We start from the raw sequence: 17,792 nt of genomic DNA, 5'->3' as shown, positions 1-17,792 counted from the left end.
CTGAATTCTTTTCTTCATCTTCTAATGGCCTTTTCTCAAGCCCCATTCCCACTATCTTCTCGCCTGAAGGATTAGACACCATTAGCCAGTATCCCCAGCCCTTCCCTAGAAACTCACTTCCTAATTGGTTCTGGCTGTTTCTTTTTCACTTCCTTTGCTGGCTCCTCGTCCCCTTCCTCCTGTTTGCTAAGAAGGGGCATTCTGCTTGGGCTCCAACCTGGTCTTCTCTTAATGCTCTCTAAATTCCTCCCATTACAGAGTTGAATCTACATGAATAACTCTGTGTGTATCTCTTGCCCAATCTCTTCTCTAAGTATTAATTAGTTTTGTAGACTAAACATTCTCATCCCACTGAGCTGCAGCATGTCAAATTCAACCTGTTCAAAATCAGAGTCTGCATTACAGTTGGTTTCTCAGCCTACTGAAATCACACTGTTGCCAGCCCATCTCAAAAGGGGTCTCATCCATAAGTTCTTCCTTGATCCTAATAATGCCAGAGCCTCCAAAGCACTTTGTTCAAACTTCATGGGTGGCAAATTATCCCATGGTCTTATACTTTTTGGCATAGTATCTTATTACTATATAGCTTTGTAACCTTTCTGCCTCAATGTTCTCATCTTTAAAATCAGGCCTTCATTGTAAGGTACTCAGGAGAATTAGATAAATTAACATGAAGTGCTTAAAACAATGTCTGAGACAAGATGAGCCACTCCATAAATTAAGTTGTAACTATTATCCATGTACTATGAACTCTTTAAAAGTGGGGACTGTGTTTTACTCATTGTTGAATCTCCTATAGCATCCAGCACAGCAATTTGCACATAACAGATGCAGAAGATGTTGCTGAAATGGGTAATAGGAAAGATTCATGTATTCAGAATTTTTAAAAATGTAGAATTAAAAAATCTTCTGCAGTTCAGGATTTATTAGAAAACAAGTGCTGGAGGAAAAAGGCAACTTCCTGAGGGTCTCACACCACTCTTATATATAGCCCCATAGGGCAAGAGCTGACATTCATGACAGCCTTGATGGCCATTACTATTATAAGACCTTGAAGGACATTTTGAATCACCAGATTAAATTGTACATAGTTAAAAGTTTGGTCCTAAGTAAATTTTACTGTGCCAGGATTATTACTCAGTTATTATTTTAAAAATGGTAATTCTTCCTTAACCATGATTTCAGAGCTAATGAGAACTTGAATTCTCAGTTCTTCCAGATGAATGAGCTTCCAGAGTTGACGAATGAATTGGCACCATGGCTCCAACTGTGAGGATTTCTTTTTCTGTTGCAATGTGGATGCATGTTCTGGTTCAGGATGAATGCGTATGTAAAATTAAGCCATGATAGAGAGCTCTTTCAGATTTGTGCTCTTTCTTTTTTGCCCCTATTGATGGCAGGGTTGTTAGATAACGCCTGAATTTAACTACCTCCATCTTCAACCACCAAGGTCAAAGCTGCAAAATTGTGTGTTTGGGAAAATACTCAAATCCTCTGTAGTTAAGCCCTTGGACTCCCTATGTTCTTTCAATAAATGACTATTTATGGTTCCTATACTTCAGTGGTTTTTTACTTTACTAGCAACCAAATCGTCTTGCTGAAGCAGCTCTGTTCCTGCCCTAGACTATAGGGAGGGGGCACAGAAACACAGGAAAAGCAGTATGGCTCACTGGTAAGGGCCCAGGACTTGAAATCAGACAAAAAAGTTTCCAAGTCCTTGTTTTATCACTTAATAGTTTTATAAACTTGTGCCAGTTATCTAAACATCTTTAGTTTCAGCTTCTTCATTTGGACAATAAGTATAAAAACATAAATCATGTAGGATTTTAGAAATTCCGAGGATTAGAAATAATTTTGTGAAGAGCCCAGCATAGGGTCTGGCTCAACGACACCATATTATTGCTAAAAGGTTTCATTTTAACAGTCTTAAAATAATGGTTTTAAAATAATCTATTTACAAATAAATCAGATAGCTAAAATTATATATGTCAATTGGCTAACTACATTTAGTAGGATAACCAATTTAGAAAATAAAGAAAATTAAAAACAAGGTCAATGTTCATAAAAATGAAAAAAAGTAAATGTACTTTACCTAAGAAACACTGTAAGACCAGGAGGAAATGCTCTTAGTTTAGCACTGTTCTTTCCAATGAAGGTTTAAGATCCTACCAAAAACTAGGCACCTACATGGATTCACACAGATAACCTAACAGAATATAACGGAGTCCCTGAAGAAATCTCCATTTATTCTGCTGGGAATGTATTTTGTGGTAGCCAGCATCTGGGTGTTCTTTCCCACTTAGGGGAAATAAAAAGCCATGGGCTACATTTTACTAAACAAAAAGGAAGTCAGGATCAATTTGCCACCAAGAGATTATAGTCAGGTAGATTCAAATACAATACAAAAAGTGTATTGAACTGAGAAGTACTGCAGCATTTCTGGGTAGTTTGATGGGAGTCATATGAGAAATCTTACACTGCCTATTTCAATTTCTAGTTATCTCAGACTAGATATATCACACTCATTGACATTGAGCAATTTGTCCATGTAAGAATTTATACACCAAAAGGCTATTTTGCACTGAACCATTAATATGAGTTCTGGTGAGTACCAGAAAGAAAATACAGAGATAACTAGAAGTTTCTGACAAGTGTACATGCCCTGGGGTGTGTTTGTATGTATTGGGGAAAGCCTCATCAACTCAATGGAAACATTTAATTTTTAATTTTCAAAGTTACTTTGTGAATATAGAGCCAAGAATAATTTTCTGTGATAATTGAAAGAACAACAAAAAAGTTCTTCATTACCTGGGCGTTCTCCCTGACAGTCTTGGAGGGCTGGCTGCGTCCTTTTTCTGAAAGTCTCTGTCCTGTCAGAAGGCTCTCTCCACACGATGCTGCTACTACTTTTCTGGTAATAATGGAGAGGGGACCGAGAAGGCCAGGCCTAGGCCCTCTCTCTGTCAGCCTGGCCTGACCCTCAGACTCACACCTGCTCTGCCTCCCTCTGTTGAGAGCTCTGCCCAGTGCAGTAGTAAGGTGAGCTCACCATTCAAACATTTTTTCCCTCAATCTATAGGCTGCATTTTCATGTTGTGAATTGTTTCCTTTGCTGTGCAGAAGCTATTTAGTTTGATGTAGTCTCACTTGTTTATTTTTGCTTTTGTTGCCTGAGCTTTCGGTGTCATATCCAAAAAATCCTTGCCAAGGCCAATGTCAAGGAGCTTTCCCCTTATGTTTTCTTTTATGAGTTTTATGGCTTCAGGTCAAATATTTAAGTCTTTAGTCCATTTTTAATTGAATTTTTTTATATGGTGTAAGATAAGGGTCCGATTTCATTGTTTTCCACGTAGATATCATTTTCCCAGTACCATTTATTAAAGAAACTCTCCTTTCCCCATTGGGTATTCTTGGTGCCCTTGTTGATAATTAGTTAACCATCTGCTTGGATTTACTTCTGCACTCTCTGTTCTGTTCCATTGGTCTGTGTGTCTGTTTTTATGCCAGTACTATCCTATTTGGATTACCATAGCTTTGTAATATGATTTGTAATCAGGAAGTATAATTCCTTCAACTCTGTTCTTTCTCAAGATTGCTTTTGCTAATTAGGGTCTTTCATGGTTCCATATGAATTTTAGAATTGCTTTTTCTATTTCTGTGAAAAATGCCATTGGAACTTTCAGGATTGCAATGAATTTGTATATCATTTTGGACACTTAAAAATATTAATTCTTCCAATCCATGAACATAGAATATCTTTCTATTTGTGTCTTCTTCAGTTTCTTTCATCAATGTCTTATACTTTTCAGTGTATAGATCTATTGCCTCCTTGCTTATATTTATTCCTAGGTATTTTATTCCCATTATGCTATCTTAAGTGGGATTTTTTTCTTGATTTCTTTTTTGGATAGATGAATATTGGTGCAAAGAAATGTAATTGATTTTTGTACATTGGTTTTGTATCCTGCAACTTCACTGTTTTAACAGTTTTTTATATGTGTGTATAATCTTTAGAATTTTCTACATGTAGGATCATGTCATCTGCAAATAGAGATTATTTTACTTCTTCCTTTTTGATTTGGATGTCTTTCATATCTTTTTCTTGTCTTATTGCTTTTGCTAGTACTTCCAGTATTGTGTGGAGTAGAAGTGATTAGAAAGAGCTTTCTTTCCTTGTATTATATCTTAGAGGAAAATCTTTCAGTTTTTCCCATTGATCATGTTAGCTGTAAGCTTTTCACAAGTGATCTTTATTAGTTAAGAAAATTCCTATTATACCTATTTTTAAAATATATTTATCATGAATAGAGGTTGATCTTTACCAAATGCTTTTTCTGACTCTGAGAGGATTATGATTTTTTTTTACATATCATTTTGTTAATGTGGTACATCACAGTGATTGATTTGTGTATGTTAAATCAAACTTGTTTCCTAGGAATAAACCCCACTTGGCCATGCAATATCTTTTTTTAAAAAAAAGATTTATTTATTTATTTATTTGAGAAGGAGGAAGGGGCAGAGAGAGAGAGAGAGAACCTTAAGCAGATTCTGTGCTCAGCGTGGAGCCCAATGCTGGACTTGATCTCACAACCCTGAGACCATGATCTGAGTGAAACCAAGAATCAGCTTAAAAATCTGAAAAACTCAGGTGGGCCAAAATATAATCTTTTTGATGCTATTTTTGAATTCAGTTTGGTAGTATTTCAAATTGAGAATTTTTGCATCTATGTTCATCAGAGACATTGTCCTATAGTTTTCTTGTAGTGTCTGTTGGCTGTGGTATCAACATAATGCTGGCCTCATAAAATGAATATGGAAGTAGTCTCCTTTCTTGGAATAGTTTAAGAACTGTATTTATTCTCTGAATGTTTGATAGAATTCACTGTGAGCCATATGGTCCTTGGCTTTTCTCTGTGAGGAGGTTTTGACTACTACTTCAGTCTCCTTATTTGTTACTGGTCTGTCCAGGCTTTTTATTTCCTCTTGATTCAGCATTGGTAGGTTGTATATTTCTATAAATTTATCCATTTCTTCCAGGTTATCCAATTTGTTTGCATATAATCTTTAATAACAGTCCTTCATGGTCCTGGGGCACCTGGGTGGCTCAGTCGGTTAAGCAACTCTTGATTTTGGCTCAGGTCATGATCTCAGGGACTGGGATTGAGCCCCTAGGTTGGACTCCACGCTCAGTGGGGAATCTGCTTGAGGACTGTCTCTCCCTCTTCCTTTGCCCCTCCCCCTGCTCATGCTCTCTTTCTCTCAAATAAATAAATCTTAAAAAATAGTCCTTTATGATCCTTTTTATTTCTGGAGCATCTGTTATAATGTATGTTCTTTCATTTCTGGTTTTTCTTTTTCTTTTTTTCTTAGTCTAGATAAAAGTTTGTCAATTTTGTGGATTTTTCCAAATAAAAAAATGCTTAGTTTTGTTGTTTTTTTCCTATTGCTTTTCTGCTATTTTATTTCTGCCTTGATCTTTATTGTTTCCTTTTCTGTGCTAACTTTGGGTTTAGTTTAATTCTTCTTTTCTAGTTCTTAAAGGTATAAAGTTAGGTCATTTATTTGCGATCTTTCTTCTTTTTTAATGTAGGCATCTATCTCTATAAACTTCCCTTAATACTGCTTTTATTGCATCTCATAAATTTTGATAATTTGTGTTTTTGTTTTCATTTGTCTCAAATATCTTTTAAATTTCCTTTTGGTTTCCTCTCTGGCCTAGTGATTGTTCAAGAGTTTATTATTTAGTTTCTACATATTTGTGAATTTTCCCATTTTCTTGTTTTTAGTGATTTCTAGTTTCATTCCACTGTGGTCAGAATTGATACATGGTATAACACTTATCTTCTTAAATTTGTTAAGACTCATTTTGTCAGCTAACATGTAATCTCTCATGGAGAATGTCCTGTGTGCACTTGAGAAGACTGTGTATTTTTCTGCTGTTGGGTGAAAAGCTCTGAGTATGTCTCTTAGGTCTATTTGGTCTATACTTTTGTCAAAATACCTTGTTTCAAAATTTTGATCTTTCTGTCTGGATGTTCTGTCCAGAACATTGCTGAACGTGGGATGTTGAAGTCTCCTACTATTATAGTTTGCTGTCCATTTCTACTTTCAGATATGTCAATATTTGTCTTATATACTCGGGTATTTTGATGTTGGATGCATATATTTTATAATTGTTATATGTCCCTGATGAATTGACCCTTTCATCATTGTATCATGACCTTCTGTGTCTCTAAATACAAATTTTGACTTAAAATCTACTTTATCAACGAGTTTCATACTTTAGCTTCTTATGTTGCTGTGTAGTGTCCTTTAATTTCTACTTGAAAAACCCTGGTTAACATCCTGGAAGGGCTCATTCCAGCAAAAAATTCCTTGAGAAGAAATCTTATGGCCCAGGATACAAAAAAATTCATTTCGGGTGCCTGGGTGGCTCAGTGGGTTAAGCCGCTGCCTTCGGCTCAGGTCATGATCTCAGGGTCCTGGGATCGAGTCCCGCATCGGGCTCTCTGCTCAGCAGGGAGCCTGCTTCCTCCTCTCTCTCTCTGCCTGTCTCTCTGTCTACTTTTGATCTCTCTCTGTCAAATAAATAAATAAATAAAAATCTTTAAAAAAATTCATTTCAATGTATTCGTCAAAGAAACAGTGGTCAGCTAAACTAATACTGTAATATTCAATGTACTGAATTAATGAAAAATCAAAAAGAAAAAAATCATTTTTAGGAGCTTGAAAATGGTACCAATATAAAACAGTAGAGAGGCAGGTTGGAGTCTGAAGCCTGGATTAGCTGAGTGCTAAACCAACTACTACACTGGCTAACAACAAGATACCAATGGTGGCTCTTTTGTGTTCCCTGCCTGCTTCTCTATACTCTGACAAGAATGCTAAAGTTTGAGTGTCGGGAGCTGCTCTATTCAACGACAGGGCGGTGACTGCTGGAACCCTGTAGTAGAGAAGAAGGGCCCAGTACTCAGCCAAACTCAAGTACCTTTGAATAAGGGAGGAGCTGTTCCACCACTTCTCAGCAATAATTCCCTAGTGGGGAACAACTGGAGAAACAGGCCCCAGCTCTGCATAGGAGGAAAAGTCTACACAATGGCATAAAGGCGGGTGGATGTGAGGGCTGGGGCGGTGTTATAGGTTGAATTGTGTCCTGCCAAAAAGATAAGCTGAAGTCCCAAACCCTGGTATATCAGAATATGGCCTTATTTGGAAATAGGGTCTTTTATAGAGACCATCAAATTAAAGTGAGGTCATGAGGGTGGGCCCTGATCCAATATGGCTGCTATCCTTATAAAAAGAGGAAATTTGGATACAGAGGGAAGGCCATGTGAAGACACACAGGGAGGAGTTGGCCATGGGCCTGGAGTGAGCCATCTACTAGCCAAGGAGCATCACGCATTGCTGGAAAACCCCAGAGGCTAGAAGAGGTAAGAAGGTGTTCTCCTCCTACAGCCATCAGAGAGAACATGGTCCTAACAACACCTTCGTTTCGGACTTCTGGGCTCTAGAACTGGGAGAGAGTAAATTTCTGTTGTGTTAATCCATCCAGTTTTTGGCATTTTGCTAGGGCAACTCCAGGAAACTAACATACGTGGGCAAAGAGCTGAGAATGCATCAACAGTTCTATTTCTTTTATTCCTGAATGAACCATAAAGCATACCACAGTTTCTGTCTACCTAGCCCTCTGGTGGGGGGGGCTCATCCACAAGCTATACAAATTTTGTACTGTTCACAGCTTTCAGGATAACCTCACTCACTCTGGGTCCCTGGGAGACTCTGTTCTTGCTCCTCTCCTTACCTGTTCATCGGGTCCTCACATTGTATCCCTCACCTTGAATATCATCTTGACCAATATTCTGTGCCTCACATTCCATCAAGTAAAATTCTATGCCCACACCTGTTATTTTGTAAAAGCAGGAGTCTCCTCAGGAAATGTTCTCCACCGCTGCCAGTGAATGGAATTCCTCCGTAGAGCCTCCTAAAGAGGAATTCTGGGCCAATAGGAGGGGAAAAAATGGTGCAAATGCAGATATGGAGGAAGGTTAATTCTACACAATGAAGCCACTTACAGGAAGCATGATTGTGAAGGTTGGAGACTAGAGAGCACACATGGAAAAAGGGTCCTTTTCTGTATCTAGTAGCCATAAAAAATGACAGGGACCATGTCCAGCTAATTATCTTCCTTGCCCACACCAGGTCCTCTGGGCTCTCTCATGAAAAATGGTTCTGCATTCTCCTGAACAGCTAGTCTTAGGCAGAACTGGGGCTAGGGCAAGGGGACCAAGCTGTCTGGGTGTGAAAATTGAGCCACCAACACAGGGTCAGCTTTGGTCTTGAAAGCCTATACCTGGTCAGTCACCAACTCCGGGCCCATCTCCCTCCACATGATCTCCTAGAAGTTCCTCTGGGCAGAGTGGGTCTTGGCATGTTTGGCCAAGAGAAAGGATGAAGGACAGGAGAATATTTACCTTATATTCCCCCTACAGCTTCTCTGCCAGAGGCCTACTCCTATGTCACCTATTTGGTGTTAGTTATGCTACAATCTTCTTCTACCCTCCAGTATCCTGTATCTTCAGTGTGTTTGTGTGACTCTGAGATCTAAAAAACAAGCTCAAACCCCTTAGCATTCAAGTTTCTTCTTAGTTGTCTCAACCCGGCTTTTCAGCCTCACCTGGCAGTACAGCCTCACCCCAAGCACCTCACACCCCAGTCCAGCTTGTCACGCACCATTCCCTGCATACACCATGCACTTCTGAGCCTCAGCATCTCAGGTCATGTTCTGTGTCCATACTGGGATGAACCACCTTCTCCCTCTGGAAAAATCCATACGAGGACCCAGCTGCAAATTTTACCTCCTCTGAGAATCCTTCTCTGCTGCTCTAATCTTGGAAGACAGTTCTTATTTTATGCTGCCTTTTCTTTAGTTCACATTTCTACATAGTTGCCCTCACCTCCCCCCATCTTGGCTGTTGGCACAGTGTCCAGTTGCTCTTGTGGTCGTCACACCACTTTTCATGGAAGGGGACCTCCATGGGTGTTTATTGAGCCCAAGGTAAAACTTGGGTCAAAGGCAGCTTTCTGTAAGTCATGGTTCCTTTTTTCTCCTGCTACTTTTATTCTTCCCACTGCTACTATTTTCATCCTGTTCAATTTCATCCTCTTTGACTTTTGACCCTAACAGTGAAATGAAATATGCAATTTGGTTTTTATGAAAAGCAGCAAGCAATCCTTGTAAGATTTGTCTTGGTGATGGCAGGAAGTGTCATCTCTTTTATTCCCAGCCCTGTTCTCAGTGCTTGGCATGCAGAAGGTGTTCAAGAAATAATTACCAAAAGAATGATTTCATAGCAAATAAATTGTTGCCTATTATTATAAGAAGTTTATAGCAGCAATGTCCACAATAGCCAAACTATGGAAAGAGCCCAGATGTCCATCAACAGCTGAATGGATAAAGAAGATGTGATATATGTATATCATGTCACACACACAGACACACACAGACACACACAGACACACACACACACACACATACACACAGGAATATTATGCAGCCATCAAAAAGCAAAATCTTGCCATTTGCAATGATGTGGATAGAACTAGAGGGTATTATGCTAAGCGAAATAAGTCGATCAGAGAAAGACAATTATCATATGATCTCACTGACATGTGGAATTTAAGAAACAAAGCAGAGAAGATAAAATGAAAGAAGGTGAAACCAGAGAGGATGACAAATCATAAGAGACTCTTAATCTTAGGAAACAAACTGAGGGTTGCTAGAGGGGTGAGGGATGGGGAGATGGGGTGGCTGGGTGATGGACACAGGGGGAGGGTATGTCTTGTGGTGAGTGCTGGATGTGGCGTAAGACTGATGAATCACAGACCTGTGCTCCTGAAACAAAAGTACATTATATGTTAATTAAAAACATAAAAAATAAATAAAATATTAAAAATTATAAAAGAGATTTATGAAGGATTTGTATCACTTTCCAGTTTTTAAAGTATGACTCAAAATATCTGCATCAACCCCGCAGAGTACAACATGAAGTATGCTTTCCAGTTTTATGACTTTTTGGTGGCTTCGTCAATTCCCCAAAGGGGCACATGCCAAGTTGGGATTGGGCCCTATGGTTCTGGAGCAAGGAACAAAGTGAGCTCTTGCTCTCAGGTTTCCCAACCTGTCCTCGGAAGATGCTGTCTCTTAGAAATTTTGCATTTTCTGGTCATACCACAAGAAGAGAGGGAGAAGGTTTTACATTTAGTAACATTTATTTATGCATTCAGTATCAAGTACATAAGTGCAAATATCCAGAGTCCATAATTAGGTCCATTAGGAACTACAGAGAAAGTAATACAAATTGTAATAAAGTTAACATGCTGGTACTTTTTACCATACATGTAAATCAGCCTGTCAGTCCCACACAACAAAAGTACTGCATGTTTTTTGGGGGAGGGGCTGTTATTCATTTATTTAATTATTTTAAGTTATACAAAACTGATTACCAGAAGTACGGCCAACTGTTTTTATTTTTATGTTGTGTGTTGGAAAAACACTAAAACATCAGTCTACAATTCTATATATTGTTATTAAAGATGAATCCAACCAGCAACCCAAGGACATGTAAGCGGTTTCCACTACTGCATTGGTGCACTCGGCGGGAAAGGCCTAGCCACAGGGGACATTAGAAGCTACAGAAGCATTGCAGAGAGGAGGAGGAGAACACCGAAGAAGAAAAAAATAAATTGGGCTCTCACCATCATGCACTTTTTTTTTTTAGCAACACAAAATTAAAACCACATCTAATACACTTTCTCTATACTTTAGTGCTTGACACAAGTGACTCAAATATCCTAAGAGTACAGGAACAGCCCGAAAACAGCTGTTGAGAGTTTGTCTCTAAGATGATGGTATTGGGGGGAGAAACAATCAATTTGCAGTAACATGTAAGAACAGAGCTGTTACCACTCCACACATTCTGGTTTGTGTCCAGTCCCCGGTGGGTTATCGATTTACTCAGCATGCCTTTTAGCGCCTGGGATTTTAGCCTGAATCCTGAAAAAAGACAATATAAAAAAAAATGGTAAGTCACAAGTGTCATTAATGAAATCATTCTGTGACTTCATTGGGTGCTGCTGTTTTAACTAGCTGACCAAATAGCTTAATATTCCAAAGAATATGATAGCAAAGTGGGAGTGTTTAAGAATGCATTTCTATGCAGCAATAGAGACACATTTCTGTGCGTTGAACTGAGACCCAGGCTCCATCCATCTACTCTTCAGAGAAGGTAGTGGCACTAAGGTCTTCCTGACCCGGTCTAGGACTGTCCTCCACACTCCTCTCAACCAGTCTCTAGGCAGTAATAGGCTGATGACGAGAATGATGATGATGATGATGTCTAATATTCATTGAGTGTGTCTTATGCCCAAGTCAGAATACTTTACAGACAGTATCTCATTTAATCGCCAACAACCTTAACAGTTAAGTATTAACATTCCCAGTGTGCAGATAAAGAGTCAAATAACATCTATAACAAACTCAGAAAGCTGAAAATGCCAGAAATGGACTCAAGCTAGCCTGACTCCAAAGATCACATTCTTAAGTGTTTCACTAAAATGGTGTGAGTTCCTGTGCTGGGAATTAGTCTAACATGGAGTCAGAATCTCAAAGCCGAAGAAGCCTTAGAGGTAAGACACCACCAAGAAATTTCCTTCAAAATATAGAGTCAGACAAAACCGGTTCTCTCTCTCTCTTTCTCTCTCTCTCTTTTTTTACAATTTTAATTATTTACTTGACACAGAGAGAGAGAGATGACAAGTAGGCAGACAGAGAGAGAGGGAGAAGCAGACACCCTGCTAAGCAGAGAGCCCCACGCAGAGCTCAATTCCAGGACCCTGAGATCATGACCATTGCCAAAGGCAAAGGATTAACCCACTAAACCACCCAGGCACCCCAAAACAGGTTCCCTTGAAGAACTTCTGTTCCTTCCTTTCTGATAATAAGACCTATCTATGTAACTCACTTAGATTCTCTTTTTGCTCTAGCTACCAAGCTCAGAGCCAAATCTGAATAAAACCCAATTACAGAAACCATGGTAGTCCTCATGGGTAATGCTTTCTTTCTTTTCCTTTCCACAGCCCTGATCACTAATTTTAATCTAATAATTGATTGTACATGTATGTTCATACACTGTATGTTGTCTTCTCTTCTTTCACTCCTTCTTAACAGGCCTAGACCCTTATCACTTTCTGTGAATTATGATCGCCTCCCAGCGAATCTGATTGCCCTGTCTCCACTCTCTGATTCAACTCCCCTCCCATTAGATTGTCATTGTGATCTGTGCAAAACACAGCTCTGATTACATCACCCTGGCATTAAAAACAGCAGGGGCTGGCCATTTCCCATTGGGGCAGAGTCACTCCTTAGAACATTCCACACTTGACCTCAGCCTCTTTTCTAGACTCTTTCCAGTTGATCTTTCTACTCATGTAAGCTTTAGACACAATGCTTGACTGACTGTTTCTTACGTGACCTACATTTTCATGCTTCTGCCTCTGCTTTTATATTGTTTCTTCTTCCTGCAATGTCTTTCCCCTCACCACCCACCTGATGAATGTTTACTCATCCCTCAGAATTGTAACAGACAGAATGTTTGTGTCCTCCTGTCCCAAATTCTTATGTTGAAACTTAACCTCTAACATGTTAGTATGAGGAGGTGAGGCCTTTCAGAGGTGTCAGGTCATGAGGGTGGAGCCTTCATGAATAAGATTAATGTCCAGTAGGGCGCCTGGGTGGCTCAGTGGGTTAAGCCGCTGCCTTCGGCTCAGGTCATGATCTCGGGGTCCTGGGATCGAGTCCCGCATCGGGCTCTCTGCTCAGCAGGGAGCCTGCTTCCCTCTCTCTCTCTCTCTGCCTGCCTCTCCGACTACTTGTGATTTCTCTCTGTCAAATAAATAAATAAAATCTTTAAAAAAAAAAAAAAGATTAATGTCCAGTAAAAGAGACCCGAGAGAGCTTCCTTCCACTTCTACCATGTGAGGACACAGTGAGAAGTCTGTAAGTTGGAAGAAGGTCCTGGCGAGAGCCTGACTGTGTGGGCACTCTGACCTTGGACCACCAGCCTCCAGAACTGTGAAAAATAAATTTGGGTCCAAGGTGATAATTTCAGGCATTTTGAAATGTGCTGTAGATCTGATCTAGATCCAAGTTCACCATGAATTTAAGAGGAGGAATATGAACTTTATGTACTTTAGGAGAGAACCATACTGATGATATGCAAATCGAATAGCAGAAGAACTTTAAAGTGGTTTATTTTTGTTTTGTTTCATATATCTTTGGCTGTCTAAAATACTTCCCTCTAATTCTGATCACCTAGGTCCAGCATGATTCCAAGATTATGAGATTGTGAGATTGTGAGTGGAAGTGTGTGTCAACAAAATCTAGCCCTTTTATGTCATCTATTTCCAGTGGGAGCCTAGGTCAACTTTTGATGAAAACGAAATTGCTAATAAAATGACAACATAAAAACTATCATTTTAGAAGGATATATATATATACAAACACTAATTTAAGAGTTATGGAAAACTAAGATTAATCCCTATGTTAGCTGTGGCTACTTACAACTGGAATTTTTATCTCCTGATATATAAAGTGACCATAAAGTGGAGTCTACACAAGACTCAGGTTTAAAAAGCGATGGTGTTAATTAAGTAAGCCAATAAACATATGCATTTGTAGAGTCTAAATGATGTAACGGCAAATATAACAGCTGTTACAGATTTTTTAAATTTCTCACGTTTTCTAAACCACTGAAATGGTTTATAAAATCAATAGCATTTATTGTTAAAAATGTTTGTTAACTTGATTGTTTTTATTTCAATTAAACTGCTAGAAATTAATTTTAGTTTTTGAATCAGGCTTCCTTTTTACCTCCAAAGGAAAGTTGTTCTTAGATATGAGCCAGTCTCCAGATACAGTTGAACCTCATTCACTCATTAAAACTCATTTATCATGATACCTGGACTAAATCACTGAAAGCTTTATTTAATTGAGAATTTTAAAACGTATACTTATTTTCTGAAGTAATGTGATTGGAAAAGATATGAATACATGACTCAAATAAATGAATGATGATAAATCAACTTAGTATTTTATTATCCTTTTATGACCCCTCTCTAATCCCCACAAACTCCAGCCTAAGGCAGTCTCTCCTTTTTAGGAATCGTACTATGTAACTTACTTTGCCACAACAGCATTTATGTGAGTCCTCACAAGTCCCAGATATTGGTCAATCTGTGCCTGCAAAGAGGAAGAAATCATGAGCACACCCAAAGGTCACAAGGTCAAAATTTAAGGTGAATATTTGACATCACGTAGGACTTACCTGGTGCTTAACATACACTACAGGTAGAGTGAACATTGAAACCACAGCTGGGATGAAAAACAAATACAGTATTAAAATTCTGACAGCAGTGAGGATAAGCTTTCAGATACATTTTTATATAATTATGTCATCTTATAACATTATTTTGTAGTAGGTAGCATTTTAGCTAAAAGATGGCAGGGGAGTCCATAAGGAAAATAAGAGGATGCTGAGCATTTGGTAGATATTAAGCCGTTATTCCTAGAATGAGGATGGACTGTACACTCTGACGATGAAAATGAATTTCAGTCTATAACTGACTATTGCAAACAGATACTGATTGGAAACCAAATAAAACTTCTGGGCTTGAAGAGAAAAGAAACACTTCAGACTAAGGAATTCTTTATTAATGTGTAATATATATTATATTCTCTAAAGGAACTATGACAGGGAAAATGCCATGTACTATGTGGCGCTGGATCCTGGGAATCTATGACAACAAGATCCCAGCTAAGAGCCTAGGAAGCTCTATGCTCATGGAGCTTGTGAAGGAGATGTAACAGGCTTGTCTGTCCTTACCCATGAGCAGCAGGGTCAGCCCGTTGAAGAGAGCGCCAACGTAAGTCAGGAGCCACATCAGGACTGCAAACTGAAGAACGGTATGATTATCAGAGCTTCTAAAACCATTTGTGACAGATGGAGTCTTATCTCATTGACTGCTTTGAGATTAAAATTGGGGGAAAATACACCATAATTTCAATGGGAAATGTAAGCGTTTAGAGCCTTTGGATCTCTTTGTTAGAAGATTTGTAGGACTCATGAAATAATAAGGCAGGGGTCAGCAAACTGCAGCCCTTGGCCTTTTTTGAATGTGCCCGAGAGTTAAGAATGAATTTTACATTTTAAATGGTTGAATAAAATCAAAGCAAGAACAACATTGTATGATATGTAAAAATGAAATGAAATGCAATTTTCAGAGTTCATAAAATTTTATTGGCATACAGCCACAGTCGTTCATTTATGCATTGTGTTTGGCTGCTTTCCTGCTCTGATGGCAAAGCTGAGTAGCTGGGAACAGAGATTTAGGCATGCAAAGCCTTAAGTATTTACAATAAGGATTGCTGACCCCTGCCCTAGCCCATTATTTTTACATGACACATACAGAAAGATCACTTGAAAAGCCCTAGGGTAGATAATTACGGCATCTCTCTCTAGTCCTTACTTGGAAAGATGTTATTCCAGGAAAGTGTCTTGAGGGCCTAGGCCATGTTATTCATTTTTCCTTCTTCCCTTCCTCCAACAGTTGCTGGACAGTCCCCTGCCACAAGACCCCCTGCCCAGCATGTACAAAGCATTCTGGGAGCATGGGGAACCCATAACAACCTTGCTCAGGCCCAGCTGTATCATGACTCACTGACTTCAGGTTTCACCATACACTGCAGGGTGGGAAAAGCAGTGTGTTCAAAGAATCCTGGTAAGTTCATCAGAGTGCCAGGACTAACACCCAGGGGTGACTGAGGTCCACTGATTCTGAGGCTCCGTCTCACAGCCCATGCTATGTAAGGACACTTGCCCCTCTCACTATTAGCAGAGCCCAGAGTTTCTTTCATGAAAAAAGAATACACATTTTTCACATTCCCCAAACTAGATTTTTTTTTAAATTTAATTTTAGGAAATTGGCCGAGAAATTAAAAATGATAAGGAAAACCTAGTGTGTTGTAAAAAGTACAAAATTAGAAGCTGTGTGGCCCTCAGTTTGATCCCAGCTCGCCGGTGACTCACTGGGCAACCTCGGGCAAGTGTTTTAGCCTCTCTGAGCCACAGTTTTGGTGTCTGTAAGATGAGAGGATTGGACTGGATGAGCTTCACGGGACATAACAGCTGGGGGTTTTCTCACTCTAGAATGCCATTAGCACTTTCTTCTTATTCTCTAGTTTGTGGTAGTTTACAGTATACCTTTGGGGAAAATGAAACTCAAGACTATAAAGTGAACGGCATAAGCAACCGTACTTTCAGGGAATCCACCAGGTCCTGGACAAGGAAGAGCCTTCTCAGTTCTTTAAGCGTGTTGTTCACATAGAACTGCAGGCAGTCTGTGTACTTCTGGATCTGCTCCTGAGAAAGGGTGATCTCGAGCTCCAGGTAGGTCCTGTCAAGAAACCACCCCAAAGACAGCTCCATCAGAGGTAATCTCAGAACAGCTGAGTTTTCCTTCTCCCGCTCTGAGGACAGCCGGGTTACCTCTGGGGGCATAGAGCAGCTACTGGGCTATAGAGCACCCCACACACCTACTGCCAGTGCCTGGGGGAACCTGGGAATCTTGGCCGTGAGTGGTGGGCTGTCACTATTTCTGTGTCCCAGAGACTGCATGAAAGTGGGAGCTGATAATTCAGAACAATGGCTAGAGGCAGAGAAAAGCCAGCCCTAAATCAGCTCATTTGTTGAATTCTCCAGAATCCCTGGCCCACTAGGTAGTTGGGAAAGTCCTCATTTCTTCTTGGCTGCATGGAGAGGGATTATTTCTTTTAATAACTGAGATACCTGAAATCCTAGTCACCAATTAATGTTCATTATTAAAATTTTAATATTTCATGTTTAAATTTTGGAAAATACTTCCAAGTTTTATGTAGAGAGCTCTGAAAACTGAAGTGACCTGGGCCATATTCAAAAGCTCACTGTCTCTACTAAGAGCAATATTTTCAGTGACTACATTTTTCAGTTTTTTCAAATGATGACATATGATTATGGGTAGATAAACCAGGCTTCTCAAATAGCCCATCTTCCTGTTTGGCCATGCTCCCCACAGAGGGTCTATCTTCCCTTCCTCCTTCCCCCTCTCTATTCTAAGACAGTACCACATCATCTACCTAGAGGCTATTTCTAGAGTTCTTACAGTGCTTACCTAACTCTGTGAATTGAGATGAGAGGAAAAAAAAAAAGGAGCATTTGGCTTGAATTTTAGAGAGTTTACACTGAAAACTTATAGATTTCCTACTCCTTGGAAAAAAACAGAAAAATGCTTGTTTGTCTAGATAGTAAATTCTGATCCAAAATGTACTGAGTCAGATGTTTCTTTTTTTTTTTTTTTAAAGATTTTATTTATTTATTTGTCAGAGAGAGGGAGAGCAAGAAAGCGAGCACAGGCAGGCAGAGGCAGAGGGAGAAGCAGGCTCCCTGCTGAGCAAGGAGCCCGATGTGGGACTCAGTCCCAGGACACTGGGATCATGACCTGAGCCGAAGGCAGGTGCTCAACCAACTGAGCCACCCAGGCGTCCCCAGATGTTTCTTTTACTGATAAAAACAACTCAACCAAAGGAAAGTTTTTTTATTTTAAATTTGTCTCCTAAAGGAAGATAAAGTAGTTGAGCTAATTGAATGTGTCAGTCTTGGGGGGCCAAGAATGTGAAAGAAACTAGCCTCCTTGGCTGGCTG

At 39.5% G+C, this 17,792-nt stretch overlaps 1 protein-coding gene across 3 annotated transcripts in view; it reads right to left on the bottom strand.

The window, feature by feature from the left end:
* Window positions 1-10,250: 10,250 nt before the first annotated feature.
* Window positions 10,251-17,792, bottom strand: part of RTN1 (reticulon 1) — a 225,257-nt gene continuing 217,715 nt past the window's right edge. For all 3 annotated transcript variants that reach the window (XM_044230060.1, XM_044230059.1, XM_044230061.1), the window contains 5 exons: window positions 16,371-16,509; window positions 14,940-15,009; window positions 14,382-14,428; window positions 14,238-14,296; window positions 10,251-11,053 (listed from right to left, as the gene is read on the bottom strand). In XM_044230060.1, coding sequence (XP_044085995.1) covers window positions 11,011-11,053; window positions 14,238-14,296; window positions 14,382-14,428; window positions 14,940-15,009; window positions 16,371-16,509 — 358 coding nt within the window. In that variant the 3' untranslated portion in view covers window positions 10,251-11,010. The remainder of the gene's footprint in view (window positions 11,054-14,237; window positions 14,297-14,381; window positions 14,429-14,939; window positions 15,010-16,370; window positions 16,510-17,792) is intronic.

The sequence above is a fragment of the Neovison vison genome, chromosome 13 (genome assembly GCF_020171115.1).
Source record: "Neovison vison isolate M4711 chromosome 13, ASM_NN_V1, whole genome shotgun sequence".
NCBI lineage: Eukaryota > Metazoa > Chordata > Mammalia > Carnivora > Mustelidae > Neogale > Neogale vison.
The sequence above is the reverse complement of the archived record's forward strand: the minus strand, read 5'-3'. Positions and strand labels throughout refer to the sequence as shown.